We start from the raw sequence: 16429 nt of genomic DNA, 5'->3' as shown, positions 1-16429 counted from the left end.
ACCTCCCTCGCCTGGCTCACACCAGCTCCATCCATTACCTCTGTGTTGCAGATCATCCCCAAGCCGAGCGAGCCGGCCCGGCAGCCCGAGAGCCACCCTGAGGAGACGGAGGAGGAGCTGCGGGAACACCAGGCCCTCCTGGAGGAGCCCTTCCTGGACCGGCTCTCAGGGCAGAAGGAGGCGCTCGCGCTGGCCGGGGTGCAGGTGAAGCAGGAGCCCCTCGAGAGTGACGACGAGGAGGTGGAGCCCCCCCGGGAGGCGGAGCCGGGCCAGCGGCAGCCCACCGAGCAGGAGCTGCTCTTCAGACAGGTGACCCCGCAGAGCGGGGCGGGGCTGGCAGGGCACGGAGGGGGTCAAGGAGCAGGGGCAGGTGGGCGGGCGGGGGTCCGGGCAGTGACCTCTGGAGGAGACAGAAGGGCGTCCGCCCTCCTCCTGCCTGTCCAGGTCCTCCTCGTCCATGTTCCCTGTAATGTGGGAGGCAGATGCGGGGAGACGTCTGTCTCACAGCTGTTGTACCTGGAGACCCGGCCCCTGCCCACTGCCCGTGTTTATGCACCTGCGTTCCAGCTAAACACAGACCCTAAACTCCCTGCGGATGGTTTCCGTCAGGTCTGTAGGCTGTAGATTAACACAAATTCAAGTGTTGGTGGATTCAGCATAAAGGTAGAGAAGAGACCCTGATTTATTAATTAATCAAAAAGGCAGGCAGCATCTGCTCAGTGTCTGATGCCGGGACCTTTTGGGCCAAGAAGACCTAGTGAGCAGCTTTACAGATCCAGGGAGGCAGCGTGGCCCAGGCGCCCGGAGCGGTATGGTTCCTGGGCACTGGCGTGAGCCGACAAACTCACGAGAGACTGATGGGTAAATCCGCTGAATGAATGCGTCGTTGACGTACAGTGAAAAGTAAAGCTGCCAGGTCAGCAGAACACCAAGATTCACTGGCCGGCAACCCCGGGTTAGAAGCCCGAGTGCCCCAGGGGGCTGGCTTGTTCCTGGCAAGCTGGGCGCGGAATCTGGTATCTAATCAAGTCATCCATCAGTGGAGCTGGACGCCTGGGTGCGAGGCCCTGGCTCGCCCGCTCCTCCCTGCTGGACCTCGTGCCGGCCGCCCCCTAAGCCCCTCCTCCGCTCTGACAGTCCCGGCGGGACCCCTGCTGCTTGTCTGCCTCCCAGCAGCACCTGCAATGAAAACAGGCAGGTGACCCTTGTGTGCAGCATGGGATTAGCGCTGCCTTCTCTGGAGGCCTCTCTCTGGCAGCCGTCGGGCCCGCCCCGGCTTCTGCACTGCGGGGTGGGGCAATGCAGGCAGCTGGCCCTGCGATGCTTTCCCTGTTTCTCATCCAGAAGGCGGCCTGGCTGATTCCTCAGGCCACATTGTTAGCGCTCAGCCACTGCTCCACAAAGGGCACTGGAAACAGCGCTTAGGGGAAGCTGGGAGGAGACAGCACGAGGAAGTCGCTGTCTTGCCATCATGCCGACTCCCTCCATGCCTGGCGGGCCGTCAGGTGGCAGGACCCGAGATGGGACTTCGCTCCCAGGCCGGTGGTGGGGCCTCGAAAGTTCATGAAGGTCACCGGTCCCTTGCTGTAACGAGAACTCACGCTTATGTGAGATTGGAAGACGTTTTGATGAACCTTTAGGGCCAGCGTCTCATCAGTGGTAAAGTGGTCAGCATTCACCCAGGAAAACCAGGCTGAGACAGGCATCAGAAACCCTTGATTTCTGTGTCCTCTGGAGAATCGCAAACACAGCTCCTTGTCAGGGGACCTTGGTGGCACAGGTGGCAGTCAGCAGATTTGAAACACAAGGCGTCACCGCGTTTTACAGGCCGCGTGTGTCTGGAGAGGGCTGCTTTTCTGTGTGAGCCTTCGGGAGCTCCGTCAGCAGAGGCGGGGGGAGGTGCCGGGTGCGGCCACCTGCCCCTGACTCCCTGCAGGGCCTCCCCAGGCTCCCCTGTCCCTGGCTATTCCTCTCCACTCTTCTGCTCTGTGTCCTAAAGGCAGCAGGGGCACTGGGAGCCGGCCGAGGTGCTCTCCTCCCCTGTGGTTGCAGCCCAGCGACAACCCTGGTCGAGGGCCTGCTCATCACGCAGGGGACAGGGGTCTTCCCAAGTGACAGCGTTGCCTGGTAGGAATGAGGGCAAGGCTGGAGTTCAGGGTCGCCCAGGAGCTTGCTGTCTCTGGCACCTGGGCCTGTGCAGTGGGGTGTCCTGCCCCTCCCTCCTTCCCACCTGCCCCGGGAGGAAGCCCCTGCTCCCCGCAGACAGAGCCGCCCCCTGGCAGGTCACCTCCAGGACCCCACCTCTCCTTCTGCCTGCCTCCCAGGGGTCTCCCGTCGGGTCTGCATCCCTGGGACCCAAGCTCCACAGACCTGCCTCCCACCTTCCTTGAGAGCCTGGGTCCCAGGCCCTCTCCCGTCTGCCCCTCAGCCCCTCGTGGAGCTTCCCCTGTGTGTTTCTCCACTGGCTCAGAGTGCAGCGGAGAGGATGGGGTGGTGAGCCCCGTCCAGGTTTGGCTGTGGGGCCCTGCATCCCCGGCTCCAGGTGCTGTGGGTGGCTTCGCCTTCGGGCTGAGGCCCTTTGGTTTTCAGGCTCCTGCCTCAGGTTTAGGCCCTGCAGCATCTCGCACAGAAGCCAGTTCTCCATGTGAAACCTGATTTCTGTGAAAAAGAGTTTTATGTAAAGCGTGTGTTTATTCTGGTTATTTTTGGCTGAAGTGGGGCCCTGGGGATTGCCCCTCCGGGTCCTGACTCCTCAGAGGGGCGCGCCCACACCCCTCCGGCCCCGTGCCTCTCCTCTGCCTCAGCCACCCCTTCTGTCCTCACGTGAGGACCTGAGACCGGGACGGGGAGGAGTGGGGACGGAGGAGAGGCAGCATCTCCCACAATCACGTGCTCTCTCACCAAGTCCGGGCGTGCAGACCGGGCACCCTGGGCACCACCAGGTGGCAGCAGGCCCTGCCGGGAGGGCGGCTGTGCCCTGGCATCTGCAGGGCGGCCAAGCCAGCTGAGCCCCTCCCGTCCTTCACACCTCCCAGCCCCTCCTGGGCAGCCCTTTCCTGTGGCTGCCACACCCCCCCTCAGGGTCCCCTTGCGGCCCCCAGGCGGGGTCAGGCCTCCCTGTCATCTCTGACCTGGCTTCTCAGGGTCTCCCGGGAATTTCCAGTCTCGTCAGCAGGGCCTGAGTCTCCCTGGCTCGCCTGCCACCCCTCCGGCACAGGGAGGGGCGCTGCGCAGGGGCAAGCGGAGGGGTGGGTGGGTGACTGCAGGAAGGGGACACATGTCTCCCTTGCGCCGGGAGGCGGAGCGCCTTGCAACGACAGAAGTGGCCTGTTTCCCCCCCAGCAAGCCCTCCTGCTGGAGCAGCAGCGGATCCACCAGCTGAGGAACTACCAGGCATCCATGGAGGCCGCCGGCATCCCTGTGTCCTTTGGCGGCCACCGGCCTCTGTCCCGGGCACAGTCCTCCCCTGCGTCCGCCACCTTCCCCATGTCTGTGCAGGAGCCCCCCAGCAAGCCGCGTTTCACCACAGGTGAGGAGGGCGGGGGCGGCGCCCCCTTGGGGCCTGCGTGGGCCGGAGGGCGAGGGGCCGGGGGGGGCACTTGCCCTTGATCACCCCACTCCCCCCTTGGCTTAGCCCCTTGGCCTTGCCTGTGTGGCCTGGGTAGCCCCCCAGCATATGTGCGCGGGTGCACGGCGAGAACTGTGCTCGGGCACTGGCTTCTGGACCGAGTGTCCTCCCGCCACTGCCAGGGCCCTGGTTCATCCGCCCCGCACCCCCTACCCAGTGGGGAGCCGTCTGCTGGCAGGACTCTCGGTTTCTGCCTGGGGGGCATTCACCACGAGTCAGGACAGAACTGTGGCTGAGCGAGGCGTCCACCAGGGTCTGAGGCTCTGACCCCAGAGCTGCCCCCGGGTGGTGCCCCCCCAGCCCTGGACCTGAGGGCGGCCTGGGGAGCTCCTCCCACGGCGCCTGTCTCACTCACCTAGTGTTTCTTCTCAATGACATAGTAAGACAAACTTAACGTAGATCAGACAGTCCATCCTTCCTCAGACAGCTCTGGTAAAACGCCCTGCGTCTCCGCACACTGCAATGTGCGGAGTGAAATGGCTGCGTTCTCCTCGGCAGGTCTAAAAAGACGCTGTTCACTTTCAGAGAAAAGGCTCATAGTCATTCTCCAGAAGTTAAATGGTGGCTTTTCAGAAAAGAAATCCAGAAAAATGCAAAGTGTCCCAAACAGAATCAGCGGGCGACGCTTTTTAAAAGTCTTAAGTCCTTGGCTGTTGGCTGAGATGAGCTCCTTCTTAGAAGGCACAGCTCAGGTGACCGACCCCAGGCCCGGGACCACAGTGGAAAGGCTCCCACGTCAGGCGCCTCCCGGGCGCTCGGGGGTCCCCACGGGCCAGCATGACGTCACCCAGAGTGCCGGCTGGTGGCCCCTCTCTGTTGATGGACTTTCTTGGTTTGTTCTCATTTTCACTTCTTAAAAAACGGGCACCAGTGACAGGTGCCCCCTCTCAGCTGCCCTGCCTGCGAGGGCGCCCTTTCGCCCAGCGACCTACCCTCGTCCCACCCCTGGGAGACCCGCGAGTGAGGTGTCTGCACAGCGCTGGGGCAGGGGAGCAGGCCGCCCCTCCTGGCAGACGTCCCCGGGGCTGACCCTCCCCCCGGGAGGTGCACCGGGAGGGAGCGGGGCGGGGGGGCAGCAGACCTCCTGGCCCTGCCCTCCCTCGTCTCCAGACAGGTGGCTTCCCCCGCCCCCCACGCCTCTTCAGAGTGACGTCGGTCACTTCCATCAGCTGGGAGCGCCACCATTTCCCTGCAGCAGATCCCGGGCTGGTTCCCAGGCTGCCTGGGCGTCCCTCCCGAGAGTGACCTTGTTCTGGGCACCATCAGGCCTTCACGGCCTTCAGCTTCAACCCAGGTGGAAAGTGCAAACTCCTGTGGTTGGTGCAAGTTCCTGGTCCCAGTTTACATCCTTCTCTAGGGTGACTTTAAACGCACTTGTGTCAGCGTGTCAGTGTGCTCTGCGCACCCGTCCAGCTGCTCTGCAGGCTTCTGAGGGCAGGAACAAGGTTTGTCTTCTGAGCCCCAAGAACCTCAGACCGATCTCAGCCCGTCCACAGGGCGAGCTCCTCAGCAAAGAGGCGCCCTGGCAGGCGGGCTTGATGTGGGGCCAGATCGCTCGTTTCTGGGCCAGCACAGCCCCGGGACGTCGCCACACAGCTTACAGCGAGAGAGCTGAGCCCGCGGCAGAGGGGGCCTTCCGCGCCTTGCTCGTCCCACTGCCCCTCAGAGCACGGCTGCTCAGCTCTCCTCCCCTCTAGCGTCCAGGCTCAGACCACATGGGGAGCAGCGGCTCACCTCCCATGGTGGGTGGGCCAGCAGCCGGGACCCCTGCCCACCCGTCTGACTGCCACCCGCCTCTGCCCCCCGCGCCAGGCCTGGTGTACGACACGCTGATGCTGAAGCACCAGTGCGCCTGCGGCAACACCAACAGCCACCCAGAGCATGCCGGGAGGATCCAGAGCATCTGGTCCCGGCTGCAGGAGACCGGCCTGCGCGGCAAATGCGAGGTAAGCCAGCCCCAGGGCACCAGGGCTGCAGTGTGTGACTGCCTGGGGGGACACAGGGCACCTGCAGGTGCACAGGCCTACCCTCTGGGAGAAGACCAAAGCTGTTTTCCCAAAAGCCCATGTCCCGCCTGTGGGAAGGCCCGCCTCTGTCCTGCACACCCTGTCCTGTACCCCCTCTTCATGCACCCCCCCCCATCCTGCACCGCCTCTCCTGCACCCCTGTCCTGCACCCCATCGTACACCCTCTCTCACACGTTTCTGCTCCTGGTCATTTCCCTGGGAAGCTATTCCCTAGCTGTGTCCCCCATCAATGCCCAGCCCCCATGTGCCCACCAAGTGAGGACCTACTGTCCCCCCACCCTGGGAACCCTCAAAGCCAGGGTTGGGCACAGGGCGGTGCTGCCCTGCAGAGTGACCCTGGAAAGCTAGAGACCCACCCACATCTATCCTTCACAGCCCAGCATCACCTGGGCCAGGGCCGGAGCGGCACATCGCTGGGGGTGTGGGGGGCCTGGTCAGAATCCCACTCCCTGGGTCCAGCCCCACCTCCTTGCGAAGCCAGAGTATTTAGGAGTTGAGGGCAGTCTGTCTCACATGGCCACATTTCTTTTCCAGTTTTATTGTGATGCATGAGTTTTGGGGGGGAAAGCAGGAACTTGGGTCCAGAATCCCGTCCTGAAGGCCCTCTGGGGAGGACAGGGACCCTGAAGTTGGTGAGGGCTAGAGTGGTGGGCACTGGCTCCAGGATCCGGTGAGTCTGCACCACTGGGGGGCAGCATTGCCCCAGCGGACACATCCTGGATGCATCCTCCTCCAGGCGGGGCAGGGAGCCCACCCCACTGAGCTCCCCCAGCCGGTCCCCTACCCAGAGCAGTGGGGAGGGTGGTGCAGGGGGTGGGAGAGCCTTTCTGCAGCCTCGTGGCTGTCTCCACGCTGGGAGGCCAGGCCGCCTGCCTCCAGCACCCTCTCCCTTCACCCCTGCACGTGCGGGCGTCTGCTGGGAGCCTCCCCGAGGTTTCCAGAGCAAGTGCAGCTCCTGGCCTGCCTCTGCGTCTGTGCCCGGGAACACCGGCTGGCCCTGTGAGCCCCTCGTGTCCCCTGGCCCTCCGGGGTCACACTGGCTCTTCCTGCGTCACTCTGACCCCCAGATCGCCCCTCAGTGCACAATGTCAGCTCAAATCGCACTTTACAAACCAGCCTCATTCTAAAAGGTTAATAAGTAAATGTAGTTCAACTCAAGAGTAGTGGTGTTCATGTCAGTTTCCGGGGAAAATCTGAGAACAGCCAAGGGGTCTGGATTTGAGGAATTTCTAAACCGAAGAAAAATGCAGACGGACCTACTGATGGTGGGAAGGGCCCGCTGGTGGGGGGAGAGGCCCGCTGGTGGGGGGAACGGCCCGCTGGTGGGGGGAGAGGCCCGCTGGTGGGGGGAGAGGCCCGCTGGTGGGGGGAATGGCCTGCTGGTTGGGGGGAGAGGCGTGCTGCAGGCTGTCCCTCAGCCCTGCTCCCAGGAAGGCTGCTTTACCTGACGCTCAGCGATGCTCGCGGGGTCGGGCTTGGCTCCCCTTCCTGAGAATTAAGTGGCAGCCCCACCACCCTAGGCAGCTCCTTTCTTTTTTTAAGAGCAGATCCCGCCAGTTGGAAAGCAGAGCAGTAATTTGGTGCCAAGTCACCTGTGTGACAGTGAAGGTTAAAGCGTTGAAGGCTGGAATTATCTTTTTTAAAACGTTTTTCTATGTTATCATTAAAGCGTAAACCCTCTAAAACATTTTTTAAGTATTTTAAAGACACCGTGTTGGGTGATGTTGCCTTTTACTTCGCAATAACCGCACAACTTTGTGCTCATGTAGAACCTCCTTTCCCCTGGGGTGCTGGTTTGTGCTGAGCCTGAGCCCAGCAGACGCCCGGGTGACCTGAGCGCCCTCTCCCCTCTGTCCCCGCAGTGCATCCGTGGTCGGAAGGCCACCCTGGAGGAGCTGCAGACAGTGCATTCGGAGGCGCATGCCCTGCTCTACGGCACGAACCCCCTCAACAGGCAGAAACTGGACAGTAAGAAACTTCTAGGTATTTCAAGGCCTTCTTTACCTTTACCGCCGAGGCTGCTTCCAGCCCTGCCCTCGCCCAAGGCCCCGCCGTCCTGCCCTCGGGCCCCTGGCCACGCAGCCGAGTGTCGCCCCCGGCTCTGCGTGGACGGCCGGGCAGGGATGGCTCTTCTCCGTGGTGCCAGGCCAGGCTCTCAGGTGAGGGGCTGGAGGGGAAGGTCGCTCCCTCCGCCTTTACAGGGCAGTTGGTTTCTTGCTTTGTGTCGGGTTTGCTGGGAGGAAAACGGGCTGAGAACCACTGGTTTTGCAGAATCTGAAAAGTGGAGTTCGGGTCCTGGAGCTGGCCCAGGGCCCCCCAACCCTCGCCTGCAGTGGCCTGGGGTCGGCCTGGGGCCACACTTCAGTGTTACGGGATCGGCCAGACACAGCCTTGAAAGTACTCGCTGTGGACGAGGTGGCCTCAGCCGCCCCCGGGGCCAGGGGCTTCGGCTCTGGCAGAGGGTGTGGGGGGAGTCTCCCCATAAGGTGGTCTTCAGCAGAGGCAGGTGGGTCCTGATGGGTGGGAAGGGCCCCCTGGGTCCTAGGCACAGACTCACCCACTCAGTCTGGGTAACTTCCACCCCAGCTTCCCAGCCACTTCGAACCCAGACAGTCACCAGCCATGGGCTTCCTTCCCCACCCCCGCCTTTGCCCCCTGCGGAGAGAGCCCCCCCCCGCGCTCCCCCACCCCTGCCCCCAGCCAGAGCCAGAGCGGCAGAGCAGGAGTCTGGGAATCAAAACGCTGGGGTCCCGGGCGGGGCAGGGGAAGGGGCGTGCTGTGTGCTGTTTCCCCACGTCTCGGTGGCTGAAGCTGAAGAGGCCAGCTCTGCGCCCGGCCCTGCACCGGGCAGGCGTTCCCTTGCTGGGGACCTGGCTGCAGCGCGGCCCTCTCCCTCGTGTGCGCGTTCATCTTGTCCTTCGCTCATGCACTCACGCACTCACACGGGCGTTCATTTGTTGGCTCACGCACTCAGGGAGTGCGTCGTCTGTGCTGGGCGCCCTGTAGGCCCTGAGCCCTCGGAGAGCATGGGGCTGGCGGGGCTGTGAGGAGATGTGGGCTCTGACCTTGATGGGGCCAGTTGTTCTGCTTCCTGAGCCCCAATGCCCACTTTTTTTTTTTGAGAGAGAGAGAAAGAAAATGAAATTTATTGGCTCAGATAACTGAGAAGATCCCTCGGGGCGTCAGGTACAGCTGGATCCGGGCCTTCAAGTCACCAGACGTCGGTCTCACGCCCCAGCTCTTGACCGGCTCCGGTTGCTGAAGACTCTTGCTTTGCGCGGGCAGGTGGGCCCCGGCAGCCCCAGGCTGACGTCCCACCAGCGCAGCAGCCTCACCAAGCCACACGCCTCTCACCTGTGAAGTGGGCGTGTGGCACTCCGCGACCGTGAGCCCTGTTCCCCAAGACGCACCTGGAACCCAGGAAGTGGGTGCCAGGGCGCGACCCAGAGGCTCCCCGCGGTCTGCCCTGTCCTGGGGCTGCTGCCGCCGAGGCCCTTTGTCCTGGCTGCGCACGGCACGTTTCTGCTCCCTCCTCAGTGTGGCTTTCTAAGCGGGGCCTTCGTGCTTGGGACGCAGCCTCAGAAGCTAAGGGCAAGTGCAGCTTGGCCCACAGGGGAGCAGCCCTGTTCCCCGTGGAGGGGCCGTGTGGGGTGCTTGTCCCCCGTGGAGGAGTGCTCATGAGGCAGGCTCTTCAGTATGTGTGACGTCCTCCCCTCAGCCCCCCAAAACACATCCATGTCCTCTGAGCTGGGAGGGGTATTCACGGAGCCCAGGCCCCGCACCCCAAGTCACGGAGCGGGTCTCAGGAGGTGCGGGGTGGTCTAAGCTGGCTGGCTCCCAAGAAGGGGCCCAGGGCTCACAGAGGACGACAGGGGGCACTGGGGGAGCCCAGAGGAAGAGGCTTGGATCCCACAGAAATGTCGAGAAATGAGACAGTGCCAGCGGGGGGCCCAGGGGAGAGGGTCCGGCCCAAGGCCAGGCAGAACTTTTTGGAAAGGAGCCTTCAAGGACCAGGACAGTGTGGACGGGGAGAGGGTCAGCGGCCTCGGAGGGAGGAGCTGAACGGGGCCAAGTGTGGAGTCTGCGGCAAGGCGTGGGGGCTGAGCGCCAGGTCCCTCCAGGGCCCTCCAGCAGACGCGGCTCCTTCCAGGGTGGAGCCTGGCGCATGGAGTGTTCTCCCCTCCCAGAGAGGCTGCCCATGGGTCCCATGATGGCACTGGCACTGCCGCCCACAGGCCGGTAACCCCCTCAACCATCGCTGGGTGTCCAGAGTCAGAAGGGGTCCCCGAGTGCACTGTGCAGCCTCACGGCCCACCCACCTTTTCCTTTGCCACTGGGAGGGCCTGCCCGGCCCACCCTGGTGCTCCGTGTCCATCCTCAAAGGGCCGGCGTCCGTCAGCCCACCGAGATCAGCACCCCAACTCCCGGACTCGGGAAGCAGAGGGTAGGGACGCAGAGATGGGAGGACCCTTACCCTGCCTGGGGCGGAGGCAGGGCGTCCGCCTCCAGGAGGTGGGTGAGGTTTAAGACAGGCGATGAGATGAGAGACGCCAGGGCGCAGGTTCCTGGGGAAGAGGAAGCGCTGGGTGGGCAGGAGGTGGCTTTCCCGCCTGCTGAGCCGCGACCCTCGCCTCACAGGACCCTCTGCAGCTCATCCAGCATCACCGTCCGCTGAAGCCCCCTCTGCTGTTGGTGGTTTCTTTGTTGAAATGTTTTCCCATCGTCTCAGACCCACTCCTCCCCGCAGGCAGCCGTGTGAGCGTAGTTGGTGTTTAGTTTGCGGCCGAGTGTGTTGCTGCAGAACGTGTACTGTGAGCGTGTGTCTGATTCATGTCCGTTCTGTTTCCTTTTTCTCTTTTTCCAAGCTTTGTGCTTTCAAATCAGTTCTTGTGGCTACGAGGACACTTACTCAGATCACTTCTTCCACTTGAGACCGGGTTTTAAATTTCCGGTGGTGGTCCTAACCGGGAGAGGTCATGATCATCAGTGGCTGCATTCCAGATGCAGTGATGGGTGGTGACTATCTCAGACGCTGGCCACATTGCCCTAATTGGGTGTTCCAACGTGTACCGTGGGATCTCCCTTCCTCTTTTAATTGAATCCACGCATTTCTAAACCAGATGCAAAAACGCCTGAGTAGGTGGTGTGGTGGGTGTTGCCGCGTGGCCGGGCTGAGGTGAGCTGCAGACACTGGAGGGGCTGGTCTGTCCCCACCTTGGATGTTCCTGGAAGTCAGGGTTTGTCTTCTGATGGCAGGGACCTGGGAGAGGAGCCTGGCCTGGCGGCCTAGGAGGGCGGGGCCAGGGGTCAGCGGGAGGGTCGCGGGACCCCTTTGCTCCTAGAACAGCCCGAGGAGCAGTGGCCGCTCCAGAGGAAAGCCAGCACCCCCCAGCCCGCGGGGACTGGGGACACAAGGCTGGTCCTTAATGCGTCAGGGCCCCTCTCTTGGCTTGAGCATTCTGTGACCCAGCCGAGGCAGCGGTGGCCCTGGAACGCGGAGGCCAGCACAGGAGGCACTCGATGGGGCGGGTGGAGGCCGGGCGCGCAGACAGCACGCCGCCGGGCCCCCCGGGCTCTGGCCAGGAGCCCCCTGTTCAGAGCTCCAGGCCCTGCCGCCCACCCAAGCCCAGGTCAGGGTCTGAATGTGCATTACCCTACCCTTTTTTTTTTATTAACTTTGGCCTTTGCTTGCTGGATGACGAGCAAACTCAAAGTAGTCAGATGATCTATGGCGTTAATGCAAACACTACCGTCTGTAATTTCAAAAACCGAAGTCCAGTGTCTTAGCAGAGCCCTCTCACTCATATTTGCACACACACACACCGATCCATGTGAGTTCATTGTACGAACGCTTGAATTCTTGGAGAGAAAGCCCCCACGTCCCCAGCATCACATTCCCACGTGTTGGAACAGTTGCTGATGTGACGGGAACTGTCATGAAGCCCTTCCGAGCCCCGTTGTCACCTCGAGCCACGCCCAGGTTTCAGGGGCGGCCCCGTGGAGGAGAGATGTGTGCTGCTCTCCGTGACTCAGTCGCTAAACAGGCCGTGAGGAGAATGTGTCACAAGACAGCAGGAGGCCCGGCGCCTGCACCCCCTCTCCTGCCCCCATCCTGCCCTCCGGTCGGCTCCCTGAGGGTCACCCCCCCCACAGGGCCAGTGCAGGCCAAGCAACCCCTCCCAGCAGCCGCTCTCCTTGGTTGTCACTTCCCTGCCTGCCTGGCCCCCCCGCCCGCCTGCAGACCTGCTTACTCCCAGCTGTGGGCCAGCGGTCAGGGCACACAGACGAGCCCGGCAGACGTGCCCTGGCCTCACAGGGTTAGGGGCTGGAGGCCACGTGGCTCTGTCGAGCAGCAGCTTAACTGATGTTGAAAATGCGCAGGAACCGAAGTCAGCCACAGATCCAGGGGACGACATGTGACCCGGAGCAGAGCCGGGCGGGGGTGCGCAGGGAGAAGCAGCCCCAGGGTGGGACACATTGTCCAGGCACCTTGGGGGTGGCAGGGAGGGGCAGCCAGCTGTGCGTCGCTGCCCCGCACCGCGTGTGGGAGGCAGAGCTCGCCTCTGAGAGCGACCGGAAGGCGCAGGGCCGGGCCTGGTCTAGAGTGTGGTCCAGGCCTGGAGCCGGGACAAGGTGGGCACAGACCTCCCCGGGGACGCAGGACCAGTGAGCACACCAGGTCTGTGACCCACGTCCTGCTTCCTTCCTGGGGCCCCAGGAGCGCAGCTCACGAGTGTCCCCAGCGGAGCTGGTGCCCCGGGCCCTGCAGAGGGCGGTGGGAGCAGTGAGCCTTCCTGCGCTGGGCGTGGCTCTGCCCCTTCGGGGAAGTGGGGTGCAGAGCTGGGCTGTGGAATCTGCCATGAAAGGCCGGGGGCCGCAGTGGGAGGGAGGCGTAAGGGCGAGCGGGGAGCAGCTCGGCTGAATGGGGAGGCTCTCTGGGCTGGGGGCAGCAGCCAGTTGGAGCCTGGGCTGCCCACTCTGCTGTGGGGAAGGCCCTCTGGCCCTTCAGGACAGGTGGGTTTTAGGCCAGTCCTCAGCCAGCACTGGGATCACACTGAGGAAGAAGATAGTCCCTGTCCTGGTGGGGGGACAGGCCTGTGCCTCCTGGTCGGGGGCTGGCTTCTGCAGCGTGGGCCCCAGCAGGCCTTCCTGCATGGCCAGCTGCAGGGCCGCGTGGTCTCTCAGCTGTGCCCCACCGAGTGAACTTGGAACACCTGTAGATGGGGAGGGGCTGCGGCCGTTAGTCACATTCCAGAAAGACCTCTCCGTATGTGAAGGGCTGGCTCCGGTGTTTAACCCCAGGCCCCTCCCTTGTTCACAGCTGGGGAGGGCGGCTGGAGCCAGTGTCGGGGGCAGGGGGGCGCTGAACGCTGCCTTTCAGGTTGGTCCACGCGAGGTGCAGGAGCACGGGCTGGAGGCAGGCAGGAGCCCCCGGTGGGGTCTCCCTGCCCCTTAAGGAGTGGGCCATTGCCATGGAGATTCACAGTCCTCTGCGAGGGCTGGACCCACAGATGCCGCGCTGGCAGCAGCCCACAGTGAGGCAGTGGTGCCTCCGAGCCCTTTGCCCCTCTGCGCTCGGGCACCTGGGGTGTCTTGCACGAGCCCCAGAGTGCTGTGGGCCCCACCAGCACCGTGCTCCCTGAAGGCCGCGCGCCCAGTGACCCTGCCCGCCCGACCTTGGCTCTCTTTCTCCTTACAGGCTCCCTAACGTCGGTGTTTGTCAGGCTGCCCTGTGGTGGTGTCGGGGTAAGTTTTTCTTTAATGTGTAAATCGCGTCCTGGTGGTTCGAGGGTCCCAGTGGTCACAGAATCGCAGCCCTGCTTTCTGCAGAGCAGGTCATTACTGCCAGGTGTTTTCCATAAACAGGGTCTGGGGGTGGGGCTGCCCCACTGCTCACACATGTGGCTTCAAAGGCCCTGTGAGCCTGTAAGCGTTTTGATGGCGGGTCTGGGGCACCTTCCTCCGGGAAGGTCGTCTGGCACCACGGCTCGCTTTGGGAAACGGGATCTGGTGTGCGGGCCGTCCCCGTCCGACCCGCGGAGCCGTAGTCCACTCATCTCGACGCAGGTCATGAATCCATCACCAAGCAGGGTGTGTGTTGATCTCAGATCTGACCTCCAACCCGAAGCCCCAGGTGCAGCTCTGACCGCGGGGCACGGTGTTCCTGGGCCACGTGGGGTGGGCAGAGCTGCTTCAGAGCCGGAGCTCTCAAGCAGACCTGGGCAGGTGGACACTTAGGAGAACCAGCGTCTTTACTTACCTCGGGCTTCCCTGCCCGCGATGGGGGTGCTGAACCAGTCGGGCCTCCCCCATCTCTGCAGCGGAGGTTCCCCACCTCCGGCTTCTCCTTTATGGAGAAGGGGCCACCCCCTCCTGCCGTCCCCCGATGAGGGAGGGGTGGAGGCGAGACCAGTCCCCTCCCAGCCAGTCTCTGGCCATGGAGCTTCCCAGCCTGGGAAGTGCTGCCCCCGTCACAGGGAGGCCAGAGGACCGCAGGGACAACAAAGCCATCCCGGCCGGAACCGCGCAGCAGCCGGTGTGCGCGTAATTACAGATCGCAGGGTGAGACTCCGGGTCTGGATTCTGTTACAGAAATGAAACGAAATTGTTTTCTTCCTGAGTCCTTACAAAAATCGCTGCTTTGAAAATTATCCTGTCAGAAAGAGAATAAACGGCGTTCACTCATACCACCACCAAGCCTCCTCGAGTTACTGTATTTTGTGTTGTAAATAGGCTGCAATCTCTTAATTCGGGGCAAATTTTTGGCCAGACTTGAAAAGGCTTGGATTCGCACTGCCCTGCAGCAGCCTGCCGTGCAGGGCAGGATTTACAATTCGCAAATGAAAACTAAATGAGAACTCGGGCCTGGGGCCTTGGGCCCGCCACCCCTCCCCGGCATGAAGTCCAGATCCAGCCCAGCAGGCTGACCAGCGGCCACCTTCGCATCTCTGCACAAAAATGCCCTGGAGCACGGAGATGCACAGAGCTCCCCAAGCCCAGGTGGGTCGAGAGGCCAGCCTGTCGGAATAATCAGCGGAAAGTGTGAGCCGGAGGCTGGCTGCAAGGACTGTCCACCTGCCAGTGCTCTCTGTAGCTGCCCCTAATCGGGGGCAGAGACTCAACCCCAGCGCCAGCCCGGCTGCCCGGGCTCAGCGGGGACTGAGCCGCTGGAGCAGTGCAGCCCTCCCGGGCCTCGGTGCCTCCTTCCAGAGCCAGAGGCCAGCCCTGGGGTGTCGGGCAGCGGGGGAGCCACAGCGCCCGAGCGTCGGTGGAAAGGTGGAGGTCGCGTGGTGAGTCGGGAGGGACGGTTGCTTCTCCCTTCCCGAGAACTACCTGAACTGACGTTGGGGTGTGTGACGGCGTTCCAGGCGTTCTCCTTTCTTCCCCAAGCCCAGTAAGAGAAGCTTCTACTTTGCTCAGCTCCTCATTGATGCCAGTTTCCCCTTACTGAGGATTTGGTGTCGGTGAATTGCCCTCCCAGCCCTCCCCTGGCCAGGTCCCTGCCCCAGGGGCGGCCCCTCACAGGCCCCGTGGCTTCCAAGGCCCACGGCATGCCCACAGTGTGGCCGCCCCCGTACGCCCCATGAGCCTCCGTGAGGGGCCTCCCCTCGCCGTCCGTCCTCGCCTGCCCCCGGCCTCTGCTGTGCGGAGCTGCGGGACACTTGCTCCTTCCTGTGGTCCCAGCTCCCGCATTGCGGGTCGCCCCAACTCTCCTTGGAGTTGGAGCTTCATACTTCTGGGACTCAGGGCTCCAACCTGACCATCCCAGGTTGGTCCGTGGGGAGCTGGTGGCCAGCAGCCGGAGGATTTAGGCCCCAAAGCAGTGGAAAGTTTTGTCGGGTGTCTGGAGACAGTGGCAGCCTGCAGTCTCGCGGCGGGGCTGGGGGTCTGTCCCTCACTCTGGGCGGGATGTCACAGGAATTCCTGGCCCCGGGGGTCCTGCAGGAGGAGCACTGAGCACAGAGACCCTTCAAAGCACGTGAAGGGTCAGAGCAGCTTCCCTCTGGGCTCTGGTTACTTAGCCTCAAACCCAAATTACTGCATTTTGAGGAGAAATCATCTGAGTAGTTTTGCCCAACGCCCTTCGGTCCCCAGGGGTGCGGCCTCCTGGACGGCACGGGCGCTGCGGGACCCCCCGCCCGCACGCACCGTCAGCTCTCGCTTTGACTTTTCTGAACTGGTTCTTCAGCTGCAGTAACTGGCCCAGCGTGTTCCCACTGGCCGGCCACGTCAGCGAGTAGCAGTGCGCTGCTATTTAGAACAGAAGCCACTCTCTGAAGTTGACTATTAATGCTGTGGAGAGGGGGCGAAGCACAGAGCGTTCTTTGGACATTTGGAAACTATTTAAAGCAAATAGCGGTTTGGTCACTGAAAAGAAGAGCCCTGGCACAGATGCTCCGCAGGAAGCGGCTTGAACCGCTCGTGAGTGTATTTTAGATCATCGCGCTTTGAAGATGAAGATTCAAGACTTCGTGGAAAGAAATCCGCCCGCCCCACGTGATGATTGGTGCCTGGCAGGTGGGCAGGGGCCTGTGCGCCTGGACGCGCTGAGCCGGGAAAGGGGGCGCGGGCCCTCGCGTGCAGCTCCGCCTCCATGTCGGAGCCCCACGCGTGCAGTGCTCTGAAGAGGAAGACGTGGGAAGGGGCTCTCGCACGGGCCCGGCAGGCTCTGTCCCAGGTGAACGAGCCGTCACTTGCTGCACGGCTTCTCAGAACCTTCCCCGGGCTCGGGCATCCCCAAGAAGGGCGTGTGAGTCCCCAGTGTGTGTGGCCG

General features: G+C 62.9%; 1 protein-coding gene across 10 annotated transcripts in view; it reads left to right on the top strand.

The window, feature by feature from the left end:
• HDAC4 (histone deacetylase 4) overlaps positions 1-16429 on the top strand; it is a 266392-nt gene that overhangs the window by 220529 nt on the left and 29434 nt on the right. For 9 of the 10 annotated variants that reach the window (XM_064485328.1, XM_064485331.1, XM_064485329.1 and 6 more), the window contains 5 exons: positions 52-309; positions 3343-3529; positions 5441-5574; positions 7518-7638; positions 13355-13401. In XM_064485328.1, coding sequence (XP_064341398.1) covers positions 52-309; positions 3343-3529; positions 5441-5574; positions 7518-7638; positions 13355-13401 — 747 coding nt within the window. The remainder of the gene's footprint in view (positions 1-51; positions 310-3342; positions 3530-5440; positions 5575-7517; positions 7639-13354; positions 13402-16429) is intronic. The other variant, XM_064485330.1, reaches the window with a different exon arrangement.

Source organism: Camelus dromedarius, chromosome 4, assembly GCF_036321535.1.
Source record: "Camelus dromedarius isolate mCamDro1 chromosome 4, mCamDro1.pat, whole genome shotgun sequence".
In the NCBI taxonomy this organism is placed as follows: domain Eukaryota; kingdom Metazoa; phylum Chordata; class Mammalia; order Artiodactyla; family Camelidae; genus Camelus; species Camelus dromedarius.
This window is presented reverse-complemented; position numbering and strand designations above follow the sequence as displayed.